Genomic DNA, 27,953 nt, shown 5'->3' on the forward strand with positions numbered 1-27,953 from the left:
TGTCTATGGGCTGTGATCCCTCCCCTTCCATCATGTCTATGGGCTGTGATCCCCCCCCCCCCCTTCCATCATGTCTATGGGCTGTGATCCCCCTCCCCCTTCCATCATGTCTATGGGCTGTGATCCCCCTCCCCCTTCCATCATGTCTATGGGCTGTGATCCTCCCTTCCATCATGTCTATGGGCTGTGATTCCCCCCAACACACACACTTCCATCATGTCTAGGGGCTGTGACACCCCCCCCCCCCCCCCCCCCCCCCACCCCACACACACACTTCACACACTTCATCCTCTTACACCTTAATCAATAGTCAGTTCTTCAGTAACTGTAACATGAGTACATTTGTACTAAAAATGTATTGACACAGCCTCTCTTGTTAAATACAGATGTGGTTTCAGTGTCCTTGTCAAACACACCTGAAAAATAATCCCCAGTCAGCAAGTTCTGTAAGGAAGCACTATGAGAAGTTTAGAGTGAATTTAATCACAAAACATGTCATAGGGAAACCTGTCAGCAGATAATATGACAAATGTATATACGCACATATATGCGGCCAAGTAAACTCAAGTTACATGACTTGTGCAAAGACCGGCTGTGTAATCATAATAACAGTGACATTCGCCTTTGGCTAAAAGTGATCATTTTATTTTTGTATGAATATGTAATTTTTATAGATTGGTAAAGAATGTAAAATGAATTTCACTGTACTTTGATGCTCAGGTCTTTTTAGAAAATTAACAATATCTTTTATAATCAATGAGATAATTTTAAGACTTCTTACTGCATGTACAAATTACACATGTACAATATATGCCATAACTACCGGTATGTTTTTATGTTTTTGCTTTTGTTTTTAAAACTGCATCAGAAATTATGGAGCTGTAACCAAGGTGATGGTAGCTATATATGTAGATTATAATGTGATGGTTGCACGACAATATCAAATTAAATAACCCTGATTGTACCAAAGTGGACATATTTCTATTCAAGCTTCCAAATCAACTTCACTAAGTTCACTTATATATATTATCACTCGACATACATGGCACCAATAAGGATTTACTGCCTTTCAGTTAATCAGATGTCCTGTGAGTGTTTTAACAAATTTGACCCCTGTGACCTTGAATACAATCCAAGATCATTTCTTTTTTCAAACTTCCCAGGAACCTTAAACAGCCAACTATCTTTATTCTAAGCCTTTAAATTTCACAGAAGAATTTGTTTGAATATTTTGACAAATTTTATCCTTGTATCCATGCATTTAAATCCAAGTTATTTATTTTTGTACTTTATGGGGCTCCATCTCAGGAACTGCTTTCAGCCAATTCAAATGTCATTGACTATAATTTACTTTAATGTTTACAAACTATACTGTTTCTCTAAAGTTGTCTTTTCATACAATCAAAACTTTCACAAAAATTTTAATAGTGACATGTTTATTGTGACCTTAATGTGACATATTTACTTTGACCTGATTTTTTATTTTATGTGAGATGTTTATTGTGACCATAATGTGACATGTATATTGTGACCATAATGTGACATGTTTAATGTGACCAGAATGTGACATATCTATTATGACCTTAATGTGACATATCTATTGTGACCTTAATGTGACATATCTATTGTGACCTTAATGTGACATATCTATTGTGACCTTAATGTGACAGTGACCTCTAATTGACACCATTATTACTACAGGTTTTAACCAACAAGAAGCCTTAAGCTTCTGTCAGCTTATAAGCTGCTTCTAGACAAGCCTCCAGTTATGTTCACATCAATCCTGTGTTGTGTGATGTACATCTGTATGTTAAGAACCTGCAAGCTCTCTTGGCAAAGGAGATCAATAAGTCAGAAAGTTGTTTCCAAGGCACAATGAAAACATACTGACTTAGTATCTTAAGCTAAGTATGATGTATCACACAAGCTAAGCTCACCTAGTAAGGATGTTACATTGCAACATATATTAAAAGATGTACATGCTATTAGCTTACCTGAACATCATGATCATTATGTATATTGGAGGAACAATTAATTCTACTTCTAACAGGGTGAATTACAATACTGCTAATTATGTACCATAGATATATCTCCCTTTTACATTTATATAGTAGGTGTTATCTCCCTTTTACATTTATACAGTAGGTGTTATCTCCCTTTTACATTTATATAGTAGGTGTTATCTCCCTTTTACATTTATATAGTAGATGTTATCTCCCTTTTACATTTATACAGTAGATGTTATCTCCCTTTTACATTTATACAGTAGATGTTATCTCCCTTTTACATTTATACAGTAGATGTTATCTCCCTTTTACATTTATACAGTAGGTGTTATCTCCCTTTTACATTTATACAGTAGATGTTATCTCCCTTTTACATTTATATAGTAGGTGTTATCTCCCTTTTACATTTATACAGTGGGTGTTATCTCCCTTTTACATTTATATAGGAGGTGTTATCTCCATTTTACATTATTACAGTGGGTGTTATCTCCCTTTTACATTTATATAGTAGGTGTTATCTCCCTTTTACATTTATACAGTGGGTGTTATCTCCCTTTTACATTTATATAGTAGGTGTTATCTCCCTTTTACATTTATATAGTAGGTGTTATCTCCCTTTTACATTTAAACAGGTGTTATCTCCCTTTTACATTTATACAGGTGTTATCTCCCTTTTACATTGATACAGTAGGTGTGTTTATGTGACACCTGCTGTGTGTACTTGTGTACGGATGTTTATGTGACACCTGCTGTGTGTACTTGTGTACGGATGTTTATGTGACACTGCTAGGTGAGACTATCACAATTAGTTTTTTTAGTGTTATCATCTACACAAATATCACATTTCATTCAATTTTCTTTTTTTCTTTTGGCAGCAATGCAAATATTTAATTTTTACATCAATACTGCATACAGCTTCACAATTTGACATTAAGAAACAAACCCCATGATAGTGGTAGAGATGTAATATTCTGTAGAAATGCTATACGCTCCCATTATACATTATGTAACATGACTGTGATGCTGAGAAAACCATCTAAATCGATACCTATCTGGTCCATCATTCTATAAGGCCAATTTCAACTCTTAAATCAATGAAATCTCCCGTGGCTGCACCTTGGTCAGATAAATGTGTACCATTACAGTAGACACTGAGAAAAGACAACCCATACTATATTATCTCCTAGCTTTATAATAAAGAATACAAACAGATATGTCTGTATGTAGGGTTACTGACCAAGTACATATTACTGACCAGATATCTGTAATGTTACTGACCAGATATCTGTAGTGTTACTGACCAGATATCTGTAGTGTTACTGATCAGATATCTGTAATGTTACTGACCAGATATCTGTAATGTTACTGACCAGATATCTGTAATATTACTGACCAGATATCTGTAGTGTTACTGATCAGATATCTGTAATATTACTGACCAGATATCTGTAGTGTTACTGACCAGATATCTGTAATGTTACTGACTAGATATCTGTAATGTTACTGACCAGATATCTGTAATGTTACTGACTAGATATCTGTAATATTACTGACCAGATATCTGTAGTGTTACTGACCAGATATCTGTAGTGTTACTGACCAGATATCTGTAATGTTACTGACCAGATATCTGTAATGTTACTGACCAGATATCTGTAATATTACTGACCAGATATCTGTAGTGTTACTGATCAGATATCTGTAATATTACTGACCAGATATCTGTAGTGTTACTGACCAGATATCTGTAGTGTTACTGACCAGATATCTGTAATGTTAAATTACTGACCAGATATCTGTAATGTTACTGACCACATATCTGTAATGTTACTGACCAGATATCTGTAATGTTACTGACTAGATATCTGTTATATTACTGACCAGATATATGTAGTGTTACTGGCCAGATAGATGTCTGTGGTGTTGCTAAACAGATACCAGTAAGGCTACTGACCAGATATCTGTAGTGTCACTGACAAGATAAATGAAGTGTTACTGACCAGATACAGATAAATGTATGTTACAGACAAGATACAGATATCTGAAGTGTTACTTACTAGATACAGAAATATGTAGTGCTAATGACCAGATACAGATATCTATAATACAACTGACCAGATATCTGTAGTGTTACTGACAAGATACAGATATCTGTAGTGTTACTGACAAGATAAAGATATCTGTAGTTTTACTGACTAGATACAGAAATCTGTAGTGCTAATGACCAGATATATGTAATACTACTGACCAGATATCTGTAGTGTTACTGACAAGATACAGATATCTGTAGTGTTACTGACAAGATACAGATATCTGTAGTTTTACTGACTAGATACAGAAATCTGTAAATGACCAGATATATGTAATACTACTGACCAGATAACTGTAATGTTACATGTACTGAAAAGATGTAGTATCAAAGCGTAAGCAGAGTGTCGTATCAGAGAAGTAGGCAGAGTGTTGTAACAGAGAGGTAGGAAAACTGTCGTATCAGAGAATTAGTCAGAGTGTCGTATCAGAGAGGTAGGCAGAGTGTCGTATCAGAGAGGTAGGCAGAGTGTCGTAACAGAGAGGTAGGCAGAGTGTCGTATCAGAGAGGTAGGCAGAGTGTTGTATCAGAGAGGTAGGCAGAGTGTCGTATCAGAGAGGTAGGCAGAGTGTCGTATCAGAGAGGTAGGCAGAGTGTCGTATCAGAGAGGTAGGCAGAGTGTCGTATCAGAGAGGTAGGTAGAGTGTCGTATCAGAGAGGTAGGCAGAGTGTTGTAACACAGAGGTAGGCAGAGTGCCGTATCAGTGTCGTAACAGAGAGGTAGGCAGAGTGTTATAACAGAGAGGTAGGCAGAGTGTGGTATCAGAGAGGTATAGGCAGAGTGTCCTATCAGAGAGGTAGGCAGAGTGTCGCATCAGAGAGGTAGGCAGAGTGTCGTATCAGAGAGGTAGGCAGAGTGTCGTATCAGAGAGGTAGGCGGATTGTCGTATCAGAGAGGTAGGCAGAGTGTCGTATCAGAGAGGTAGGCGGATTGTTGTATCAGAGAGGTAGGCAGAGTGTTGTAACAGAGAGGTAGGCAGAGAGTCGTATCAGAGAGGTAGGCAGAGTGTCGCATCAGAGAGGTAGGCAGAGTGTCGTAACAGAGAGGTAGGCAGAGTGTCGTAACAGAGAGGTAGGCAGATTGTCGTATCAGAGTGGTAGACAGATTGTCCTATCAGAGAGGTAGGCAGAGTGTCGTATCAGAGTGGTAGGCGGATTGTCCTGTCAGAGTTGTAGGCAGAGTGTTGTATCAGTGAGGTAGGCTGAGTGTCGTATCAGAGAGGTAGGCAGATTGTCCTATCAGAGAGGTAGGCGGATTGTCCTATCAGAGAGGTAGGCGGATTGTCGTATCAGAGAGATAGGCGGATTGTCGTATCAGAGAGGTAGGCGGATTGTCGTATCAGAGAGTCGTATCAGAGAGGTAGGCGGATTGTCGTATCAGAGAGGTAGGTAGAGTGTCGTATCAGAGAGGAAGGCAGAGTTTCGTAACAGAGAGTTAGGCGGATTGTCGTATCAGAGAGATAGGCGGATTGTCGTATCAGAGAGGTAGGCGGATTGTCGTATCAGAGAGGTAGGCAGAGTGTTGTAACAGAGAGGTAGGCAGAGAGTCGTATCAGAGAGGTAGGCAGAGTGTCATATCAGAGAGGTAGGCAGAGTGTCATAACACAGAGGTAGGCTGAGTGTTGTATTAGAGAGGTAGGCTGAGTGTCATATCAGAGAGGTAGGCAGATTGTCGTATCAGAGAGGTAGGCAGATTGTCATATCAGAGAGGTAGGTAGAGTGTCGTAACAGAGAGGTAGGCAGATTGTCGTATCAGAGAGATAGGCGGATTGTCGTACAGAGAGGTAGGCAGAGTGTTGTATCAGAGAGGTAGGCGGATTGCCGTATCAGAGAGGTAGGCAGAGTGTCGTATCAGAGAGGTAGGTAGAGTGTCGTATCAGACAGGTAGGCAGAGTGTCGTATCAGAGAGGTAGGCTGAGTGTTGTATTAGAGAGGTAGGCAGAGAGTCGTATCAGAGAGGTAGGCGGATTGTCGTATCAGAGTGGTAGGCTGAGTGTTGTATTAGAGAGGTAGGCAGAGAGTCGTATCAGAGAGGTAGGCAGAGTGTCGTATCAGAGAAGTAGGCAGTGTGTCGTATCAGAGTGGTAGACAGATTGTGGTGGATCAATACACTAGTACCCGTAGTCCTGTCCTTGTTGTCTCCCCTTAACATCAATATTACAAGGCCCTCACTATTTTTGTAAATTTTACTGAAAACCACAAAACGAGAGCAGTTAAGTATAACACCTAGTCCACATCGCAGTGAATAGGTAATGGAGTAATGTCATTCTAAAATACAAGAAACACACAAAATTAATTCAAAAACAGAGATTTTTAGAATAACCTTGTATTTCAGTGCTGCAACATTTTTCCAACCACTCATTTTTAATTTGGAATGATTTCAAGAATATATGTACGTATGATTCTATGTAAATCCACGAATTTCATCCTAGCAAGCCAAATAACAATATAGCTACTCTATACAAATTAACAAGAGATCCCAGAGGGATCTTGGCATCCATAATTGAATGATCTTTATAGGTTCCTTGTCATATTGATCTTCTCTCTATTTTCCCCTTCCCCTTACTAATCTGTGTAAATTGAGAAACTTCCTTTCAGTACTTTTCAAACAAGGAGAACCTATATATGAAATTTGAGATTAAGCGATAATGGCTGTCTGTCAGCAATGTTGTTTTCGGTTTGGTACCAAAATGCAATAAGAGGGACCAATTAAGGGGAACCTACATATGAAATTTGAGAAGGATCCCTTCAGTACCTTCTGTAAAATAGCAATAACAAACTTCAATAGTCAAAATCCAAGATGGCTGCCTGCCGGCCATGTTGTCTTCAGATTGGTTCCAAAATGCAATATGCATAACAAGGGACCAAGGGGAACCTATATATGAAATTTCAGAAAGATCCCTTTAGTACTTTCTAAGAAATAGCAATAACAAACTTCAATTGTCAAAATCAAAGATGGCTGCCTGTCAGCCATGTTGTTTTCCGACTGGTCTCAAAATGAAATATGCATAATTAGGACCAAGAGGAACCTACATATGAAATTTCAGAAAGATCCCTTCAGTAATTTCTGAGAAATAGCGATAACAAACTTCAATTGTCTAAATCCAAGATGGCTGCCTGTCGGCCATGTTGTTTTACCCTTGGTCCCAAAGTGAAATATACATAACTAGGAACCAAGAGGAACCTACATATATGAAATTTCAGAAAGATCCCTTCAGTAATTTCTGTGAAATAGCGATAACAAACTTCAATTGTCAAAATCCAAGATGGCTGCCTGACGGACATGTTGATTTCCGATTGGTCCCAAAATGCAATATTCATAACTATGGACCAAGAGGAACCTACATAATTTTGAAATTTCTGAAAGATCCCTTAAGTCCTTTCTAAGAAACAGCGATAACAAGAATTGTTTATGGAGGGACGGACAAATTAAGGACCACGGACACAAGGCGATTTGAATAGCCTAAAATAGGCCAATAGGCTAAAAATAAACAAACATTGTCTCTTACGATATATATATATATAGGATCTTAAATGAGTTTTCATTTCAGATGAGATTTTATGAGCCAAGTCTAATTAAGAAGTTTTTATCTTTTGTGAGCCTTAATTTTAATTGGTAAGATAATTAAAAGATTACAAAATTTCAACATTAAATAGCATATATATATATCTTTCATTTGTTAATTGTGATTTTTCTTCCATTATTATTAATAATGTTTAACAATTAAATGTAGTGTCAGTCATTAAGCGGTATTTACACAGTATAATTTGACAAACACCAGATAAGGCGCTCCATCTATACTTGTACGCTAGCTCGAGAATTTTCACCTTCACCTTGTGGTGAAAATTGCCAATTTTTCAAAGTAAAATGAAATGTAGCGTTATTTATTTTACAACAATTGCAAAACAAGTTATATCAACTTATATTAATCACTTTTGTTGGCCTCGACAGAACCATGTTAGGGGTCTGAATTACTGTGGGAAGAAACTGGAGTACACAGAGAAAGCCCACATAGTCGACAGGTGACCCCATAAGTATATACATTGTATACCTTTCCCCCACTTAATAGAATGGCAACAAGGCTTTTTTTCTCATTTTACTGTTGACTTCTGACCATAGATAGAATGTACATTTTCCTGTACTGCCATGGTCACATTGTCCGAAGCATTACCTCTAACGACTGTCTTCCCTGTCCCCTGTACTACCATGGTCACATTGTCCGAAGCATTACCTCTAACGACTGTCTTCCCTGTCTCCTGTACTTTCCACTCCTATTTCCCATACTGTCAGCAGGGTCACAATAGACATTCTCGATTGTTTTCAACTTATACATCCAACCAGAGGAAAATTTTATCATAATATTCATAAGGCGGCTTTTCACTCAGTTTCTAAGAACAACAAAGACATGAATGCTGACTGGTTGAAATAACAGGTATATCCTCCAATCACGTCCTACCACTCATTACTGTTTGTATGAATACAATTAAATCCAGGTCTTTTACACAGTCCTTATTAACACAAGTGCTTTTGTCCAAGTAGGATATCCTGAAAAAAGCTAGAGTGTCACTGATGATGAGGAGATCTTTCATCGGTCACTCAGTGATGTTGACAATAGAATGAACTAACTGTACACATGGATCAACCACAGCTATATATATGTACCTCAAATTGTATAACGGCTGAGTAGCTGGAAATTAAACATTTGCTCTATAAACTTCTGTGATGCTCACACTAAAGCACTGTCTTAACAACTTCCTGAAAGGTGTCAATGTCCTATCTAGCCAAGATATTGATGTCCTGTAATTTTAGATAGTGTCTTAGGGAAGTTTTGGTTTATTAAGTTGTACCCTTTGGATAGTTGGGGTTTTTTTTCAAATTATTTTATAGAATGCCATATTACACATGACCCAATGAAGGCTGGTTCCTTTAGCTATGTAGTTGGTTACCGGCCCTATACAGCACCATTGTGATTGATTGGTATTAATTTTTCATGAAATTTATTGCAATGAAATTAGATATAGGATCATTTATTGCCTAAAATGAAAATGATGATAATACCAGTGTTGTGTAGTGACCAATAAACATTCCTTCTCCCTAGTTTGTCAGACCAGTGTTGTGTGGTGACTAGTATCCTCCTCCCTAGTCAATCAGACCAGTGTTGTGTGGTGACAAGTATCCTCCTCCCTTAATTGTCAATCAGACCAGTGTTGTGTGGTGACCAGTATCCTCCTCCCTAGTCAATCAGACCAGTGTTGTGTGGTGACCAGTATCCTCCTCCATTGTCAATCAGACCAGTGTTGTGTGGTGACCAGTATCCTCCTCCCTAGTCAATCAGACCAGTGTTGTGTGGTGACCAGTATCCTCCTCCCTTGTCAATCAGACCAGTGTTGTGTGGTGACCAATAGACATTGCTCCTTCCTAGTCAATCAGACCAGTGTTGTGTGATGACCAGTATCCTCCTCCCTTGTCAATCAGACCAGTGTTGTGTGGTGACCAGTATCCTCCTCCCTTGTCAATCAGACCAGTGTTGTGTGGTGACCAGTATCCTCCTCCCTAGTCAATCAGACCAGTGTTGTGTGGTGACCAGTATCCTCCTCCCTTGTCAATCAGACCAGTGTTGTGTGGTGACCAATAGACTTTCCTCCTCCCTAGTCAATCAGACCAGTGTTGTGTGGTGACCAGTATCCTCCTCCCTTGTCAATCAGACCAGTGTTGTGTGGTGACCAGTATCCTCCTCCCTAGTCAATCAGACCAGTGTTGTGTGGTGACCAGTATCCTCCTCCCTTGTCAATCAGACCAGTGTTGTGTGGTGACCAATAGACTTTCCTCCTCCCTTGTCAATCAGACCAGTGTTGTGTGGTGACCAGTATCCTCCTCCCTTGTCAATCAGACCAGTGTTGTGTGGTGACCAGTATCCTCCTCCCTTGTCAATCAGACCAGTGTTGTGTGGTGACCAGTATCCTCCTCCCTTGTCAATCAGACCAGTGTTGTGTGGTGACCAGTATCCTCCTCCCTTGTCAATCAGACCAGTGTTGTGTGGTGACCAATAGACTTTCCTCCTCCCTTGTCAATCAGACCAGTGTTGTGTGGTGACCAGTATCCTCCTCCCTTGTCAATCAGACCAGTGTTGTGTGGTGACCAGTATCCTCCTCCCTAGTCAATCAGACCAGTGTTGTGTGGTGACCAGTATCCTCCTCCCTAGTCAATCAGACCAGTGTTGTGTGATGACCAGTATCCTCCTCCCTTGTCAATCAGACCAGTGTTGTGTGATGACCAGTATCCTCCTCCCTTGTCAATCAGACCAGTGTTGTGTGGTGACCAATAGACATTGCTCCTTCCTAGTCAATCAGACCAGTGTTGTGTGATGACCAGTATCCTCCTCCCTTGTCAATCAGACCAGTGTTGTGTGGTGACCAATAGACATTGCTCCTCCCTAGTCAATCAGACCAGTGTTGTGTGATGACCAGTATCCTCCTCCCTTGTCAATCAGACCAGTGTTGTGTGATGACCAGTATCCTCCTCCCTTGTCAATCAGACCAGTGTTGTGTGGTGACCAATAGACATTGCTCCTTCCTAGTCAATCAGACCAGTGCTGTGTGGTGACCAACAGACATTCCTCCTCCTTGCCATCTTTTTGTATTTGAGTATTTTCTATTTTAGATTATTTGCTATAAACATATTGTTGACTGATCATTGAAATCAAAATTTTAAAGTAATGACAGAGAAATAGTTACGCTTGTAACATACATACATGATACAGTTCTTAGTGCATGTATCTTTATTGCCATACTAATTGAATTACAAATATCTACTGGTATTTCTGACAATAATTGTGTAAAAATATGTTTCTTTAGTTTTTAAGAGGTAGATACAAATCCTGTAATGTTGCCCACTAATACAACACATAAATGGCTATTTTCATAGGAAATTGATTACTTAACTACACGAACATTCTAAACAAAATATGAATATTTTAAACAAACTATAAATATTCTTAACAAACTGTATTCTATCCAAACCCATCTTCGCTAGCCAAGGCTTCTAATGTATGTTACAAGGCACGAACCCTTGGCAGATATAGTATCCCCTCAAGCAGAGATTCAAAATTACCACCCTTTACACATGAAATTTTTGACCAATCAAAACAAGCATTACCGATGTACTTCATCGGTGATGTTTACAAACACACACGGAGGCTTGTATCATTTTGATGAGATATGTGACCAATAACTTAGAACTGTCAATTGATCAAACACTATGAATGTTTCCCCATAGATTGTACGTCTCTGTATTTAGGTAAAATCCCATGACATAGTCAAAAAGGTATAGCTCTTGATCTGTACTGGGCTCCACAATTTTTGTTTACTGCGAAACCAAGCCTGAATGTAAAATGCGATTTGATTGGATGCCCTGGGATTCCAGGGTGCGACGGTTTTAACACGACTATATCTGCCCAGGGTTTGTGTGGAGTGTAACATAATTAGAAGCCTTGGCTAACGAAGATGAACCAAACCATAAATATTCTGAATTATGAATGTTCTTAACAAACTATGAATATTCTAACCAAATCATGAATATTCTAAACTAAAATTGAATATTCTTTACAAATTATGAATATTCTAATCAAACCATGAATAGTTTATGAAAATTTTAACAGAAATTCTTGTTTACAGTGCTGTAAATAAAGACCTGTAAAGTGAGTAAAGCAGGGTATAATGAGCTTCTCTTTGTTTATAATTCTGATCTATTTAGAGCTACAGATGACTTTATCAAATAGGGAAGTGATTTTTGACACACAAATATTTCCCTACAACTACAGCAACACACGACTAGCATTGCTTGCTTTACGATCCCCTCTTCAGAATTAATTGTACACATTTACATTACAATGAACACATGAATTAATTTTGGAATACAATACTTTTTCTTCCTGTTTTCAAAAGTGCCGTCTTCCTTTTCAATTAAAATAAATGTACATATATGTTCATATCATTAATGCATTTTCTCCATGTCAAATAAATCTCACAGGAATGTGATATGTTAGAAGACTTTAAAACAAATCTAGGAAAGTGATTTAAATTTCGTTAATTTAAATTTCGTTGATTTAAATTTCGTTGTCAGTAAAATCCATCCCTAAAACCCCTTGGGACTAAACAAAACTTCTCGGTTGTAGTTACAATTGTGGAAGTGTGGTAAACAAACTGTCACACCACCAGGATATCTGGGAGTCTTTTCACTTTCTACATAGACTGTCCTTCTGTTTACTGTTTGTAACTTCATACTAATTATGTAAGTGTAGAGAACTATTAGGTCACTCTGCCTGATTGCTAAGTCATTTCAGGGTAAGGCTAGTTTTCAATTTCTTTCAGTATGAATCCTACAACAACCTGTGTCTGTATTAGTTAAGAAAATTCAGCAATAGCTATGTTCCTCCAAATGTCCTCAATATGTTTAACCATACAAATCGCATTATAAATTTTACCCACAGAGTTACAAAAGGAATAGTAATGTTATTTATATAATACAGAAGCACCAGTATATACTTAACTTCATTTAAACCCATGCACCAGTTTTAACATAGCACCATTTTGTTACATCAGTTATATAATGTATGATCACAAGTGTGAATAGTTTCAGTTTGGAGAGCAGTCCCATTCATTTCAATTTAGGGTATTCAACTTTTAATACCAAAGATAAAAAAAAAAACTTTTACGCTAAGAGTAACTTCCCCTAAGCAAGCATTCATCTATCATTGTTTTTTTTCAGCAATGAAGATTTGCACTTATTTCCATGATTGAAATGGCAGCCATCTTGGATTGTGGACTGACCCAAAAAATAACAACACTTGGTCAGGATCATTTAAGATACCAGTAAGTTAGAGGTGAATACCACTGGTGGAACTTGAGAAGAAGTTTGAAATAGGTGTTGTTCAGGAAAACCATGATTTCGCAATCATGTTACAAAATAGTTACTATGGCTGCCATGTAAAAGTTTTTACGAGGCCAGAAATTAACATCACTGTGTTGGCTCCCAAGAATACTGGTGGCCACATAGTTCAAAAGGTGTCAATCAATGCAAGCGGATAAAGATTTCAGATTCGAAAATGGCCTTAGAGTTTTGTGCCCAAATAAATATGTTGAAGTCGTTGAGGGGAGTGGAGCAGAACTGGACAGACTGAATGCTGCCATGGCAATGGAACAGCTCAAATGGGTTGAGTGTCTGTCTAGAGAATCTAGGTCCTAGGTTCAAGTTCTGATCTGGTTATTTGCATTTTTCCTCTCCTTTTCCATTATCACTGTCAGACTTACATGTGGGTTCCAATTTTCTAAATAGAACAGGTGTAGTCTGATGAGACAAAGATGGTCTGATGAGACAAAATAATGCCTGCTGTTTTGGATTTTTAAAAAATCCAAATATCAAATTAATATACATTGTATTATAAAACTGCAGTGCATGTATATCAAGATGCTTATTTTTTGAAAATGAAATAAAACTGATTTAACATTTATTTAACATCATTTGCATGTTCAAGAGACAACACAAGTTCTGTAGAGCTTTGACTATACACAAAAGAATCATTTGATGTCATTAGCTTCAAATTTCATGTTATTACGGTATATGTTGTAATCTATTGATTGATTGCTTAATTTTGCTAAATTGCTTTGCTATGATTCAACATTTGTTTCTGTGATGTGTCTTATTTATAGTGCACTTGTGGGCTGATAATAAAAAATAATCGAAAATAAGTTGAAACAAAAAAAGATAATTGATTAGATTTTGAAAAGGCAATTTATTGGTGTTTGTGACTCTTTGACTATTTTTGTAATGTTCATGAACCAAGAAGTAGTTGATCATATATATATATATTTTACTGATATATTCATTGGTCTTTTGCAAGTGATTAAGGAGATTTAAATAAATTAACAACCTTAAAATGCTTTGTTTGTGTTCAGTATCAAAAATATTGATAACAAAGGCTAAGACATGTAATAAATGTACTTGAGAAGTATATAAATTTTCTACAAAAGGGAAATTCTGTACTAAATTTAGAATACAGATTGCAATCGATAATCAATCGATTTCAAGTTTCCAATTATTGATTCTAAAAATTTTACTGATTCCCATCACTACTTATTTATATGCCTTTTGCCTGAATGAATATAATTATAATAATTTGTACTTCGAGAACAAATGTTTGAAGTAAAACCATGCGGGAAAATATACTCAAACAATGTTAGAGGATAACACAGCGAAAAACTTATGACAGGCGCTGTGTAACCTCTAACTTCTGAAGGTGGATTTTCATTGCGCAGAATGTCAAATTTTGAAAGTCATGAGTTTGATAATGTCAAGAAGCTAATTTATTTTATAACGGGTGTCATGTTTTTATCTCTTTTTCATGAATCCATCATTAAATCCACAAAAAACAGCACTCAAAGACACATAATGACGATTATTTACATTTCCTGGCTTCATTCTGGTAACAACTCGGGATTAAAAATGAAGATCCTGTAAACATAAAGTACAGTGGACTCTGTCTAAACCGGACACCTTTAAATTTGGGACCACAAAATAAAGCTGGTTTGTAGAGAGTTCCGGATTGTAGAGATTCTACTTTTATATCGTTGTTAATGCAAAATAAAAATGAATAAAAGATATATCATAAAGTAGATGTCATTGTGCATTATTCATGCATATACAAACTTTGAATTGAATAACATAATTTAATTCAACACTGGCAATTTGACACTGTGTTTACGTTACATTGGTTGAAAACATTCACTGATTGTTGTTTGGTTTGAGAGGCCTTCCACTGAGTCTGAACAATCAACTGATCTGACACTTTCTACAAGTGCAGATTCCCAATTTGAGGAATTAGCCTCAATTTCTAATTGGTCCTTAATGTTGGCGGCTGTCTTTAGATCCATGTTTGTTGATAATAGAAACGGCGTAATACAAAAGGTATCTCATCATCATCATCTCCGACTTCCTCATCCGGGTACGTTCGTGTAGTGAGGTCCCCGAAGGGGAAGTCAGCCAACATGAAACATTTCTTAATTACGATACATTTACAAACACATAACATTATGGGTATGAATTGACAAAATGCATTCTTTATTGTACGTAACAACTGTACAGGTGTTTATCCAGCCGTAGCCACCTGTGGACAGTGACAGTAAATGGTCATTCGATAATTTACCTGTGCGGCAATTACAACTGTATAAAACACTCGTCGGCAGCCCCCGAAGCTACCGCTACCAGGGAAACATCAATGGGACCGACGCCAGTTTATACAGAATAGATTTCCTAGTAAACAGAAGGAATGTGGCCGGAATATATGGCCAGATTACAGAATAGACAGAGTCCGGATTATGCAGAGTGTATTTACTATAAATAAAGAAGGGAATTTTTTGGGACCAAATTATTTGGCCGGTTTTGGCAAATATCCGGATTGGACAGAGTCCGGATTGGACAGAGTCCGGTTTGGACAGAGTGCACAGTAATATAAAACAAACAAAAAGCAATTTCCTTCGTACTATTTGTTCTGCTTGGTACACACACTTCAATTTTTTTACAACCAATGCTACCATGTTCGAAATGGGTAATGTGAAGCAGTGGAGTGATTTAGCAAGTGTTTTGTGTCAAAGTTTTATTAATTTGGTGTCAATTAGTGATTGAACTGTTTAAATAGGATATATAATACCTAAACTGTGAGTATACACACCATTGTCACCAAGTTTAGACTTATGAATACTGATATTAATGTCTCATTGCAGTGTCAAATAGGGTTCGGTTGCTAAAGGTCAGCTGGCGTCAGAACCAAAAAAATAGCCAGACACCTTTATCTAGCTGAAGTAGCTATATACATGTAGGTGCAATACATACCATCGGTGGGGGAAACAAGTTAACTTATAATACCCAACAAACATCCCCGATGCCTACAGGTCATGAACTCATGTTCTTCAATAGGATATGCAACATTCCATTAAATTCTCTCAAGAAAGAGGACATCAGAATACCTAACCTGTGATATTGTGATTTCACATCGGGTTAAGACGGGGGGGGGGGGGGGGGGGGGGGGGGCATCCATGCATTTGCAAAATTTCCAAATGCAAGGATCGATGTTCCCAACCTGTACGACGATGCTAACATGGTTTCGTGAACATCTGCCATCTCCGAAAAGAACGGTAGTTGACCTTTCCCAGAGTATGTTTTTGAATTCAAACCAAGAAGATAACAAACTGTTCACATATACTAGACAGTGGTGGTAATTATTAGCCTAGAATCTAGATTGCAATATTTATCTTGCCGAAATATTGAATCGACAGTGACCATTACTAAGTCTCTCCAAAAATGCTCGTGCGTGCCAGACGGTCTTACCTTCGGCGTCTTTATCAAGTCCATGGTGTGCTCGTTGTCGAAACTCTCGGTGCCTGCAAAATTCTTCAGTTAAACATCACTCAGTCAGATAATATTTTAGTCGACATCAAACCGCCCTCTTTCCGGAAGTACCAGCTGACGATTTATTTCTGTTCGGAACTCTCTAATAACCCTGATTATTCAGTCGTTGTTTTCTTGCATTAACTCTACCATTATCAATTAAGAGCGAAAGGCGGTAATTTATTTACGTATTGGGAGAGACAGTCGCGCACCAATGATAAAAGCAAAGCTATTCGAACGCCTTTCTCTAATTTATTAATAATATTTAAGTCAAGAAAGTCTGCGTAATTGAGCAATATTTAAGTAATTCCGGAGTAACTGCAAAATTTTGATAACGATAAAAGGACAACACAATGGTCATTCCAATAATAAGGACTTTAAAGAACAGTAATGGATTGCAGATATTTATACGGCAAGGTGTAAAATGTGGACTGGTTGAAAAACTTATTCAAGATTTTATAAGAAAACCTATGCTAGCCTATATTTTTAAGTGTCCTAGACACCGGAACAAGGACGTTAAGCCCCATCAATCAATCAATCAACCTATATTTTTAAATAAATTACCGCCTTTGACAATGTGGAAGTCTCCAACACTTTGGTGTCGCTAATTATATATATATAAGATTTTGGTTCAGACTAAATACGATATGACCTAAATTAACCCGATTCATTTATTTTAACAAAAGCACATTTAGTCACCAATTAATTGTCTAATTTTCACATGCTATATAGCCCCTCGCTTTCTGAAACTCATGTTATTTTAAAAACTTTGTAGGCGCGGATCCAGAAATTTGAAAAGGGGGATGGGGGGGGGGATATAGTAGTTTAATGGTAATTTTCCTCATCCCAGTCCCTGTTAAGTAACATTTACCAATTCTCACTGCTGAACTCTCATGGCATCATGTTGCAAATCATTTCATTACCAATTACCAAACACTATTGTTGTCAGTTGATGTGATTTTGTAACATTGATTCTTTGGGTTTTTTTGGACAAAAGAGTTACACTACACTCTATGTCATTTGCTGGTTTTTTTCTTTCTGTTGTCATGTAGAAACATACATATTAGAATGGATGCATGAACAGTTTAAACAGCAAACAAATGTGTGTGGAACTGTGGAACTAAAAAAGAGTTTGTAAATACATGTACATTGTATTAAGATGCTAGAAGAATACCTTCCTGTATCATAATACACTGTACAGTTGTCACACCTTCCCATATCATAATACACTACAGTTGTCACACCTTCCCATATCATAATACCCCGTACAGTTGTCACACCATCCCCTATCATAATACACTGCAGTTGTCACACCTTCCCATATCATAATACACTACAGTTGTCACACCATCCCCTATCATAATACACTGTACAGTTGTCACACCTTCCCATATCATAATACACTGTACAGTTGTCACACCTTCCCATATCATAATACACTACAGTTGTCATACCTTCCCATATCATAATACACTGTACAGTTGTCACACCTCCCCATATCATAATACCCGGTACAGTTGTCACACCATCCCCTATCATAATACACTGTACAGTTGTCACACCTTCCCATATCATAATACACTGTACAGTTGTCACACCTTCCCCTATCATAATACACTACAGTTGTCACACCTTCCTGTATCATAATACACTGTACAGTTGTCTTACCTTCCTATATCATAATACACTGTACAGTTGTCACACCTTCCCATATCATAATACACTACAGTTGTCACACCTTCCCCTATCATAATACACTGTACAGTTGTCACACGTACCTTCCCATATCATAATACTGTACAGTTGTCACACCTTCCTATATCTGTACTAGCCTGGCTCACTGGAAGGCTCTCTGTGTGTGATGTCTTTGAATTTGTTGATTATTTGTACAGATATAGAAAACTCACAAACAACAGAAAACTTCTGGCTATGCACATTTTATTGACTATGGCTCCGACCTAAGTTATACACAGAAACAGTGTCAGTAAAAATAACTTATCATTAATAATACGGCCAGCTGTAATACTCTCACATCAGATGTATAACACTGTAAAGTAATCTTGGCCTATCTAACATTAACAAGGTGTTTTTGTACCGGGTATCCTATCTGTTGATGGTAAACACTTCCACAGCCATGACAAACTCCATGGCAATACATCATACTTGGAAGAGACTTGTGTCATGAAGCTTGTGATGAAAAGAAAGACTACATTTTGCTTTTTTCAAAAATAAAGTTATGTAATTTTCTCTAGTACACAAATCCATCCTCCACAGTACTTCTATATCATGTATATCAATCATTTCTTGGCGGTCATGATCAAATATATACCACTACTTCTAAACTAGGAAAATCATAATGTAATTCTTATCTACATTTCTCAGTGGTATACATTGATATTGAGGTTATTTTATGATTTAATACGTTGAATCTTTTCAAATACAATTATCAAAGTGTGCATAATTCAGATCAGAAAAAAAATCAAGTGACATTTACATTTGATGATTACAGATCAGAAAGATTTTTTTTTTTAAAGTGAAAGAAAAAAGTACATTAAAGATAAATATTGTATACATATAAAACATTGTACAGAAAATAATAAATTATATGAATTGGACGGATTTTTATATTAAATCTAAGGACTAATTAAGATCAAAATTCAATAAATAATAATATGTTCTTACCATTACACTGAACAACAGATTTCCTGACAATACAATATTTAAGGCCCCAGTAGCCTGAAGGCTCATGCAGAATTCTGATACAATAAAAAAATAAATAATACAAGCAACTGTACAGACTTCGACAATGTATGGTATTTTACAGATACTTTGACCAAGTCCTTAAGTCTAAAGATGTTTTAAGATTTCATGTAACTTTATATATCACCAAATCTTTTTAACATGTCAAAATATTTTTGTCAGAAAAAAATACTACATGAAGTACCATGTTTCATAATGACATACTGCAAACCAAAGCAAGGGGTTTAGTGTGCATTAAACAAGAATACCTTTAAATCATGTTTGTCTTAAATGATGAGGTAACTCCATTAGCTGAAAATCATAATTATACTTATTATACTTAAAATGTCATAGTGTTCGGTAAAGGAGACAAGCTACCTTACATCAACTTTTCCGAGAATTCCACTAGAGGTGAACATACTGGGAATATTTGGAGACACAGCTAAAATTCATACATAGGAATGTTTTAGCAATAGACATAGTCTATTGACAATAATCCAGCAACTCTGGGCTAATCATGTAGTGAGACGAGTAAATAAAAATATCTGGTACAATGTGTAAGGTAGCACGTAACCTGAGTAAACAGCAATAGAGTGGCAACCTAAACATTGTTAAGTACATATACTGGAGTACAATTTACTACAATGTAATTAAAAACTTTAAAAAAAACTTACATCCAGATCTATCACAGTTGCTTATAAAAATCTATGTAATGCTGGTGGCTGGAAGATTCATTAGATAAGGGGAGGCCACTCACAGTTTTTACTGGTAAGTACATCACCTGATCAGATCAATATCATTAACAAATCATTCTGTTCATTAATTTCATACAACACCTCCATATACTATTTTGGTTGAGCTCATATTAACAAAAGGGCAAGTCCACTGCAAGATTTTAGGGATGACGCTTACATTTCACTTAAACTTACATACCCTATTCTCCCTACCGTCGCACTACAACAATGTAGTATGGATCATTGAGTGCTCTGGGAGAAATTCACATCTTCGGTAGACATTTGCTACACACATGAACCTTCAAACACAGCGCTAACATGACCTGACAACATCAGTACCTTGTTGAGGGACAGAAACCAACACTCTACACTTATCATTGTTTCCCTCCACCAGGAGTCTTACGTACACACAAAACATTTAAAGGATCCAGATTCACATCATGCCATGGCTAGCATGCCATTTACAAGCACTTATATGACTAAGATCAGGCCTCAATATCACAGATATCATAAAATAGATCTCATTTGGTTGTGTTGATCTTCCGGCAGTGGATTTTAAAATGTACAGGGATGTTAACAGTTAATATTGTATCAGTTATACCATATAGTCCGAACTTTTTGTTTCTAATCTTTATAAAGATAGCTACGATGAATGAAATTTGATACTGTATACTCAGGAAATCAAATCAAAACTGTAGTTTCACTGACTGAAATGTTTGTATCGCTTTGCTATAGTTTTTGCTGCACTTTCATGGGTATGTTAGGATACATACAGACAGAAGGGTATAATAAAATAGACTACATGTATACATACAATGTACCAATAGACTACATGTATACATACAATGTACCAATAGACCTACATGTATACATACAATGTACCAATAGACCTACATATATACATACAATGTACCAATAGACTACATGTATACATACAATGTACCAATAGACCTACACATATACATACAATGTACCAATAGACCTACATGTATACATACAATGTACCAATAGACTACATGTATACATACAATGTACCAATAGACCTACACATATACATACAATGTACCAATAGACCTACATGTATACATACAATGTACCAATAGACTACATGTATACATACAATGTACCAATAGACTACATGTATACATACAATGTACCAATAGACCTACATGTATACATACAATGTACCAATAGACTACATGTATACATACAATGTACCAATAGACCTACATATATACATACAATGTACCAATAGACCTACATGTATACATACAATGTACCAATAGACCTACATGTATACATACAATGTACCAGCTTTAGATAAAAAAAAACGTCATCGTTAATAATCAATTCCACTACATACCACACCATTACTAACTTTTCAGCTGCTGTACAAGTATCAAAATCAACAACACATTCTATTTCTCACATGGTGTACATGGAGTACATGGTGCATACATGCCACTGTCAGCCAAGGCATTCTGTGTACAGTGACACCACAGCTAATTCATATCTTTTAATAACCAATGCTTTTCTTATACAAATTATATAATATAATGCTAAGCTTTGCTTTTTGTGATATTTGTATGTATTATGAGTTGTTGTAGGGCTAAATTTCTGCTGTTCTGCAGTGTTGATGCTGGCTAATATTACCATCAATACACATATTTAAGACATCACAGCATCAATTAGCCACTAATTAGCATCTAGGATCAGGAATAATCCTGCCCAATACTTTTAACTGAGGTGTCTAGTGGATCATCTAGATAGCTGGGACGATCTGGTGTTAGATTCCGCCTACTAGATGAACTGCGGTACATGTCGGGACTCTGGCTCCTGTCAGAATGGAGAAAAGTCATGGTTAAAGGAATGAAGAATTGTAGCTTTAAATGAAGTTGTAAAATGAAAATATTTTATTGCTGAATAGGATTATTTACCGAGATTAAATATTTGACATTTGATCTTGTAAGATGTGTAAAGAAATTGCAACAATAATATCAATCACTGAAGGTTCCTCAATTTGTTTTGTAAAGTATATCACATTAACACGAAAGGTCACTTTATTAGATTAATTTTAGTAATGTTTACACAAGCAGTTAATATGAGTGATTGCTGTATATCAGTTTTGTCTACACATAACTGACACACCAACTGTAGGATAATGACCTTCTAGGACTGGGAGACCTTGATCTTGAAGTTGTCAGACTATTATGGGTTGTGGTTTTTGTATAAGAATAGGACGAAGAGTATTCCATAGTGGGTATTGGGGGAGTCAGACCATGTCTCCTCAGCTCCTGAATGGCTCTCTCTCTGTAAAGCAAGATGCCCAATAATTAGAAGCATTCATTTAGTATATTATAATACTAGTGGAAAATTTCCCTGCAATGCCACTTCTTGCAACATAAAACTTGTCCCTGCATCTATTTCATTCCTAATTACTAACTTAAAAACTTGGTCCATTCTAATCTATTAGTTTCCCAATAACCAAAAATAATATGACAAAATATGCTAAAAAAATCAATTCTAAACAATTCTTAATATTCAGGCTTCTCTGAGTTACCCAGGGAAAATACAAATTTTAAATGGGATTTTTGTTCACTTGTCATACTCTGCTATCTAAGAGCACTTTACATTCAAAATTTGAAAATGGGGGTAGTTAACAAGAGTGTTAGCAATGCATGGACGGACAAATACTGCAGTGTGTTGTTAGACTAAATTAATGTATCGGACTATCCTTTTATGTCAATGAGTAATTAATATCAGCATATGTATATGACCATATTATAACTCAGTGTTAGGGTAAGTAGGACAATACAATACCCTTTATTTCCCAATATACATTTATATAATAATTATTAGAGTAAGTAGGACTCAACATATTCCTTAAAGCCTCTCTATGTTTTCGTGACACATAAATTTGGACAAAATTACAAAAATATGTTAAATGATAGAATATATACTGTAATGATAATATAATGTAAGAATCAATACTGTAGTTTTTCGTAATTGCAATTAAAATCTGGAAACTACCCCCTGACTACGGGGAATCTCTAGTGTAGTGCTCCACTCTTTATATGTAAATGAGCAGCGGAAAATATGCCATACATGATGTGCAAGATGGTTTGTTTTAAAGAAGGGTGGACCGACAATCAGAACCACGCTTCAGTAGACCAAAGTCGATTGGACATACTGGCTGCTGCCGGGAAGGCAAAGAAAAGGAGTGGGCAAAATTACAACATTACAACATTAACAGAACAAAGTTGATGTAAATTAAATGAAGATATATCCAAAGGGGATTATAAAGTTTAACTTCATGAAGTTTTATTATATCTATCAACAAAAACATACAGAGGCTTTAAGTATCCAATATATTCCTTAACTATTATGGTAAGTAAGGAGTACAAAACAAGAGTATAATGTCTATGGTCCCCTTGGTAGTGTGGGACTGGGCCTGTACCTACCGTTCAAACTTCTCACTGGTAAGTGACCTCCTTAGGCGCTCCACATCTCCTTCCAGTTCCACATTTCTGGTCCGCAGACTGGCAATCTCACGACCTGAACTTTGGCTGGAGAGGAGAATAAAAACATATGATAAAGAGACAAAGTGAATGTCTTCTGTGTGAGCATGCTCTTTAATCAGCTAAATAGCTTTACAAATGGCAGATTCAAGCTTAGGGCTATTCCATTAAAATATCTACCTGACCCCAGGACTCCACATTAAATCACTTCTATCCATGGTTGGATTACCTTCCTTTTACATCTATGTAATTTTTTAATAAATTCTATAGGTGGTACCCCTTAACAAAACCTGGAGTCCTGGGGTGGGTTAGATGTCGAATACTGGAAAAGCCCTAAGCTAGAAACAAATATTGAGATTTAAATTTACATACAGTAACTACTGGTATCAGCCTTTACTAGGCCACAAACTCTTCCCTGTAGACTTACATCTTGCTTTCATTGAGAGAAAGTCGATCCTTCAGCATCTGTATCTCGGCACATTTCTCTTGAGCTGACAATTGAGACTGGAACTCTTTCTCTCTGTTTGACTGTAGTATTCCCTCCAGACTCTTCACAGACGTCCGCTCCGATGTCATCTGGCTCTTCAGCAGCTCTGTCTCCTGACGCATGTCCTCCATTATTGTCTGGAGCTACACACAGGTAAAATTAATCAGTAAATTATCAATAACAACTGTAATGAGGGGCACTGTTCACCTTTCTTGTTATTATTGGGAAAAAACTATTTTGTACTATTCACTTGTAAAACTGATAGAGACAGGCCTGCAGAACTACCTGACTCTTTTGCTATGCATGATGATCATACATACAGATCCTTACCTGTTCCTTGTCTAGGCTGGCTGAGGTGAGTTGACGTTGCAGTGAATCCTTTGTAGACTCTAGTTTAGCACACAGCTCCCTGACGGCAGCCAGATCAACCAGCAGGTTCTGTTTGTCCTCTTCTGCCTGGCGTAGATTTTCCTCTAAGTTTGCCACTGACCTTGTGAGACTGGAAATCTGTAATTCATAAGCCTGCTGGGCACTCAGATGCTGAAACACAGATTATGACGATGTAGATATCGTGTATTTATAAAACGTACTAAGCTCACAACTTCAAATCACATTGCAGGTGGAAATCAGTGAACCTGAAAGAAAAATTCAGCACAAGAAAGTAAGAGAAATTCTCTGTTTGTACAAACAAACTTATGTAATAATAAAAATCATCAGAATTATCAATCATAGTGGGTATTGCTAAAACAGTATATGTCCCTTACTGGACCCCAGTAAAAATAGTAACAGTGACCTTGATCTTGACCCAAAATCCCTGAAATTTTGAACTTGTCTAAGATATTACGGTCCTTTATTGATGAGTGAAGCCTCTAGGAATGAAGCTGTTAGAGCACGGACAAACTTTGGCATTACGTACATAGGTAAGACATACGTACAAGTATGTACAAGATGGACAGAGAGGAAACCTGCAGCCCTCCTCATTTCACCGGTAGGGGACTAATAATCATTCATGTTTGTTTTGACTCATAGACCACACCTGACTGACAAAGAATTCCTACAAAATTCAGAATGTGTACCTCTTGGACTTCCCGTTCTAAGTTTTCCAGCCTGTCCCTGACACGTCGGAGCTCAGAGTCCTTTGTCATGATCTCCAGTCGAAGGTTAGAGCCCTCACTCTCCAGCTGGTGAGTGGAGGTCTGGTACTGCTCCGCCTCCACTGACAAGGCTCTGTACTGGTCCAGAAGGTCACTTCGCTCTTGTTCCTACAAACACAATATACATTCTTATACATCCAATATTTGTCCAGCACAAGTGTGCTTCTATATGTAAGATGGATTGTAACTGTGTAAAGGTTCATAAGAATAAATCTACTTAAAACAGTATTACAATTCTTCCCAAAAAGCTGTCACCTACTTAATTTATGTAATAATTAACATTTATTTTTCATTTTACATACAAAAATGATATATTATGAGAATGCAGTCTCTAGAAGGACAACAAACCTTTTTAGAGAGATGTTCCTCCGTGCGTTTGACCTCTAGCATGTAATCCTGGGCCTGACCCTTCATCGTCTCCTTCTCATCAAGGGCATCCTGCAACTCTTGGTTTAATTTCTGTAATAAAACACAAGAGTATTTGGTAAATTCTATTTACTATAATAATTCATTTAATAGTCCTTCTTATTCATACAATGATGACATGTCTACACATGATATATTTAGAGGGACATAAAATGGTCCAAACGTTGATTTAAATCTCATCTATCCTTGGCTGACATGAAATGGTATAAACATTTATAGCTCATGAAATCTTGGCTAGACATAAAATGGTCAAAACATTATTATATATTTCATCAATTCTTGGCTAGACACAAAAAGGTCCAAACATTATTTTATATCTCATCAATTCTTGGCTGGACATAAATGGTCCTCAAATTATGACTAGACATTTACTGACCTGGTTTTCTCTTGTCATGATGGCAAGATCATCCTGAAGACGTCTATTCTCACGAAGTGCAATATCCTTGCTGCGGCTTGTTTCACTCAAGTCTTCACCTGTACTGTCTAGTTGTCGACGCATGCTCTTCAATTCCCGATCTTTCATATTGTGGCTCTCACTGGAATGTCTGGTTGACAAGGAGTAAATAATGTCAGTAATTTAAACATAAAATAAACCACAGTTACAAACTCAAGAAAGTAACACTAGCTCAAAAACCAATACAATATCCTCACAAACACTATTTAACAAGAAGTCACAAGGAGCCATGTCAGACTAGTGACCTAGTTGTGCCTTTTGCTATAAATGAAATTTAATTTTTGATACTTCTCTGTTACTAATAACTTCAGACTAAATTTACTATATAAAAGTGTTTTGAGGATACAACTTAAAAACATTCATCTGATCTCTACCAACACTGTACACATGTCAGGTTGGTGCCCTAGTTGATATCAAATTGTTGTAAAATAAATAAAGTTTACATGGTTAAGTTGACCAATACTTGTCCGTGTATATACTTACTCTCTCTGAGCCTCCAGCTCACTGATCCTTATCTTCAGATCACCCATTATCTTTTCCTGTAAAACAATGGCGATAAGAACAATCAATTAAACTAATCTACTAGCTATCTGGTACACAATTACACCTATATTTCAGACCAGGTGTTATAATACCTTGTAGTCGGCTGTGTGACAATATTTCAGACCAGGTGTTATTATACCCTGTAGTCGGCTGTGTGACAATATTTCAGACCAGGTGTTATAATATCCTGTAGTCGGCTTTGTGACAATATTTCAGACAAGGTGTTATAATATCCTGTAGTCGGCTTTGTGACAATATTTCAGACAAGGTGTTATAATACCCTGTAGTGGGCGCTGTGACAATATTTCAGACCAGGTGTTATAATATCCTGTAGTCGGCTTTGTGACAATATTTCAGACAAGGTGATATAATACCCCGTAGTCGGCTTTGTGACAATATTACAGACTAGGTGTTATAATACACTGTAGTTGGCTGTGTGACAATATTTCAGACCAGGTGTTATCATACCCCGTAGTCGGCTGTGTGACAATATTTCAGACAAGGTGATATAATATCCTGTAGTCGGCTTTGTGACAATAGACAAGGTGTTATAATACACTGTAGTCGGCTGTGTGACAATATTTCAGACAAGGTGATATAATATCCTGTAGTTGGTGCTGTGACAATATTTCAGACCAGGTGTTATAATACCCTGTAGTCGGCTGTGTGACAATATTTCAGACCAGGTGTTATAATACCTTGTAGACAGCTGTGTGACAATATTTCAGACCAGGTGTTATAATACGCTGTAGTCGGCTGTGTGACAATACAAGATGCAGCTTTAGACAAGAAGCTATTTTCAATAAGTATTATTTCTGTTATCCATGTCACTACAGCCTTGGATTATGGAATAACTAATTTCCTTTGAACTTCAAAATATGATAAGAGCAGTACCTTGTGTAAGATGTCATCTGTCAATCTGGCCATTCTTTCTGTCTTGTCATCAACAGCATGCTGCAGTGAGTCCTTCTCACGATCCAGGGCACTGATGGTGGTTCGGAGTTGGGCAATCTCCTCCCGTGATAGCTGGTTGGTTCGCGACAAATCAGAGTTACGATCCTCTATTTCAGCATTGTGTTGCTCTTGTGAGTGAAGATTCTTTTCGTTGTTGCCGAGGCGTTTTTGTGTCTCCTCTAGGGACTTTTCTGTCTCCTCTGCCAACATCCTAAGTAAAAACAAACATTTAAAATGTAGCAGCATCCTACAGTTTGAATAATCTAGTTTGAATTAAACAATTTTCATAGCTAAAAGGAAAATTCAACTTCTGAAGTATAGTAATGTCATAACATCTATTAGCACAATTGAATCCCTATACCTGTAGAATAAATCAAAATAATCTGATTAAGTATCATTAAGTAAAC

At 37.0% G+C, this 27,953-nt stretch overlaps 2 protein-coding genes across 4 annotated transcripts in view; both read right to left on the reverse strand.

Moving 5' to 3' along the window:
- LOC117328811 (myotubularin-related protein 8-like) overlaps positions 1-16,607 on the reverse strand; it is an 88,125-nt gene extending 71,518 nt beyond the window's left edge. Inside the window, exon 1 of the mRNA XM_033886371.1 lies at positions 16,478-16,607. Coding sequence (XP_033742262.1) covers positions 16,478-16,501 — 24 coding nt within the window. The 5' untranslated portion in view covers positions 16,502-16,607. The remainder of the gene's footprint in view (positions 1-16,477) is intronic.
- Positions 16,608-21,689: 5,082 nt separating this feature from the next.
- LOC117328813 (centrosomal protein of 135 kDa-like) overlaps positions 21,690-27,953 on the reverse strand; it is a 52,342-nt gene continuing 46,078 nt past the window's right edge. For all 3 annotated transcript variants that reach the window (XM_033886374.1, XM_033886375.1, XM_033886376.1), the window contains 10 exons: positions 27,487-27,757; positions 26,533-26,588; positions 25,972-26,140; positions 25,518-25,628; positions 25,092-25,277; positions 24,346-24,555; positions 23,956-24,158; positions 23,472-23,576; positions 22,177-22,320; positions 21,690-21,846 (listed from right to left, as the gene is read on the reverse strand). In XM_033886374.1, coding sequence (XP_033742265.1) covers positions 21,723-21,846; positions 22,177-22,320; positions 23,472-23,576; positions 23,956-24,158; positions 24,346-24,555; positions 25,092-25,277; positions 25,518-25,628; positions 25,972-26,140; positions 26,533-26,588; positions 27,487-27,757 — 1,579 coding nt within the window. In that variant the 3' untranslated portion in view covers positions 21,690-21,722. The remainder of the gene's footprint in view (positions 21,847-22,176; positions 22,321-23,471; positions 23,577-23,955; positions 24,159-24,345; positions 24,556-25,091; positions 25,278-25,517; positions 25,629-25,971; positions 26,141-26,532; positions 26,589-27,486; positions 27,758-27,953) is intronic.

The sequence above is a fragment of the Pecten maximus genome, chromosome 6 (assembly GCF_902652985.1).
Source record: "Pecten maximus chromosome 6, xPecMax1.1, whole genome shotgun sequence".
Lineage (NCBI taxonomy): Eukaryota > Metazoa > Mollusca > Bivalvia > Pectinida > Pectinidae > Pecten > Pecten maximus.